At 37.5% G+C, this 2,754-nt stretch overlaps 1 protein-coding gene across 1 annotated transcript; it reads left to right on the top strand.

Moving 5' to 3' along the window:
* Positions 1-302: 302 nt before the first annotated feature.
* Positions 303-2,351, top strand: OMT1 (O-methyltransferase 1). Its single transcript, XM_068624442.2, has 4 exons — positions 303-1,174; positions 1,257-1,567; positions 1,684-1,748; positions 1,846-2,351. Exons 1-4 carry the CDS (start codon positions 756-758, stop codon positions 2,146-2,148), a joined length of 1,098 nt encoding a protein of 365 aa, XP_068480543.1. The 5' UTR covers positions 303-755; the 3' UTR covers positions 2,149-2,351.
* Positions 2,352-2,754: the final 403 nt, after the last annotated feature.

The raw sequence follows: 2,754 nt of genomic DNA on the forward strand, positions 1-2,754 counted from the left end.
ATACATTTTATGGGTATTTGAATTTGCGTACCAGTTGGGTACGTATGTGTAACAGCTTAGACTTTGGAGCAGCTACAAATGCTGACTCTTACGTAAATTAGTTCAAAGTTCCTTCTAATAGTGACGTATTAGGTAACCCTCTATCAAAAAGTCCTCTCATTGAAATTTTATTTCTCTGTCGTTATATATATTGACAAACTTGTACAAGTGCACTTCTGGTCAGAGGCTTCTTTTCCTTCTTGCATTTGCTCTACAATTTCACCAACTTTTATAAATTTACTAATTTACGAACTGATTTTTTCGCTTTTCATTTTTCAAACAGAGAACACTCTGCTTCAATTAATGAGCACTTATTCACTGGTTTTTACATCACATCTTTGTTTAGTCCATTTCTTTGTGAACTTATTTATTACATTATTCTTTTTTAATTTCACTCGCCACCACATTCCACATGGATCATATTCATACCATACCAGACTACTTTTTGCCACTTTACTGTACAAAATTTTGTAAAAGAGGAGCATGAATATAATTTTGGTTTGCGTATTCACACATGGTCTTTGTGGGACCTGGGTGTGGTTGTTGGGACGGTGACAGGTGCAAGTAGGGGAGCCATTAACATCATTTCTAAATATCTTTATATCTTTATGAATATAAAAGCACTTCAGATGGAAGCATTGAGGTCACAGGCTCATAGCAAAAGCACTTGCTCCAATCTCGAATAAAGAATCTGAGGTAAATTGAAAGTATCAAGAATGGGTTCAACAGGTGAGACTCAGATCACTCCAAGCCATGTGTCTGATGAAGAGGCAAACCTGTTTGCCATGCAACTGGCGAGTGCCTCTGTCCTCCCAATGGTTCTGAAATCAGCGATTGAGCTTGATCTGTTGGAAATCATAGCCAAGGGTGGCCCTGGAGTTCATCTTTCTCCCTCCCAGATTGCTTCTCAGCTCCCAACACGCAACCCTGAGGCACCCGTCATGTTGGACCGCATCTTGCGCCTACTGGCTTCCTACAATATCCTCTCTTTCACTCTCCGCACTCTCCCTGATGGCAAGGTTGAGAGGCTCTATGGTCTTGCTCCTGTTGCCAAGTACTTGGTCAAGAACGAGGATGGCGTCTCCATTGCTGCTCTCAACCTCATGAACCAGGACAAAGTCCTCATGGAAAGCTGGTATCCGTAGTAGGATATAATTGAATTAAAACTATTTCCCTTTAGCAGTTAAATTAAAGTTGACATGACTGTGTTATTGTAGGTACTACTTGAAAGATGCAGTTCTTGATGGGGGCATTCCATTTAACAAGGCATATGGAATGACAGCCTTTGAGTACCATGGAACAGATCCAAGGTTTAACAAGGTTTTCAACAAGGGTATGGCTGATCACTCTACCATCACAATGAAGAAAATTCTTGAGACCTACACAGGCTTTGAGGGTCTTAAATCTCTGGTAGATGTTGGTGGTGGAACTGGAGCTATAATAAACATGATAGTCTCAAAGTATCCAAATATTAAGGGTATTAATTTTGATTTACCCCATGTCATCGAAGACGCCCCATCTTATCCAGGTAGGTGTTTTTAAGTTCAGGAGGTTGCGATCATATTAGAGCTGTTGCTTATATTATTTTTTTCCAAGCATTGTCACCCGTTCATGGAAAATTTTGACATTGCTGTTTTGGTGCAGGAGTGGAGCATGTAGGTGGAGACATGTTTGTGAGTGTTCCAAAAGCTGACGCTGTTTTTATGAAGGTGAATGTTAAAACTTGAATCCCTTTTTCTTACCTAGTTTAAAGGATTTCTTCTTACTTGTTTATGCTAATGATTTTAATTTCATTTATACCTCCAGTGGATTTGCCACGATTGGAGTGATGAACACTGTTTGAAGTTTCTGAAGAACTGCTACGATGCATTACCAGAAAACGGGAAGGTGATTGTGGCAGAATGCATTCTTCCAGTGGCTCCAGATTCTAGCTTGGCCACAAAGGGTGTGGTTCACATCGATGTGATAATGTTGGCTCATAATCCAGGTGGGAAAGAGAGAACAGAGAAAGAGTTTGAGGCTCTGGCCAAAGGATCTGGATTCCAAGGTTTCCGAGTCTTGTGCTCTGCTTTCAATTCCTACATCATGGAGTTTCTCAAGAAGGTTTAAGTTATTTGGCGTGTATTCAGATCGACTTGGATTTGGATTTTGACTGAGGATATGCTTGTGGTGTTACTTACGAAGCTTTCACGGAAAAATGTAAATTTCTCTTCATACATTAGGAAAATAATAATGAATAAATTTAAATGTGTACTCCCTTTATAAAATAATAACAAGTTACTTATGTGACTTATATACGAGTTGATCACACATATTTTGGTGTCTCTCTTACGGTCATTCTTCAATAAACATCACTTTTACTTACCATGTTATTCTAATAATTTTAATTTTTTTATTGTTAATTACTATAAAGAAGTGTTATACATTATTAGTATTATAAAAGGGTCACATTACTTACTTTTTACACTTTCAAAATGTTTATATACAATAACTCTCCTTATATCTTTTTTTTTTTTTTTTATCAGCAACTCTCCTTATTTCTTTAACGTGGACAATAAAGAAGCTAAATTTTACATGCATGAAATTGTAGATCTAATTTGTATTTTTTGTGCACCATTCCTCTCTTGCATGTGTCTAAGTTGTTTCATACCATTTTGTGTGATAGGGAAGTCTAAGTTGTTTCATACCACTTGGTTTAATTGCTTGAAACTTTAT

Source organism: Phaseolus vulgaris, chromosome 9 (assembly GCF_051622355.1).
Source record: "Phaseolus vulgaris cultivar YP4 chromosome 9, ASM5162235v1, whole genome shotgun sequence".
In the NCBI taxonomy this organism is placed as follows: Eukaryota; Viridiplantae; Streptophyta; class Magnoliopsida; order Fabales; family Fabaceae; genus Phaseolus; species Phaseolus vulgaris.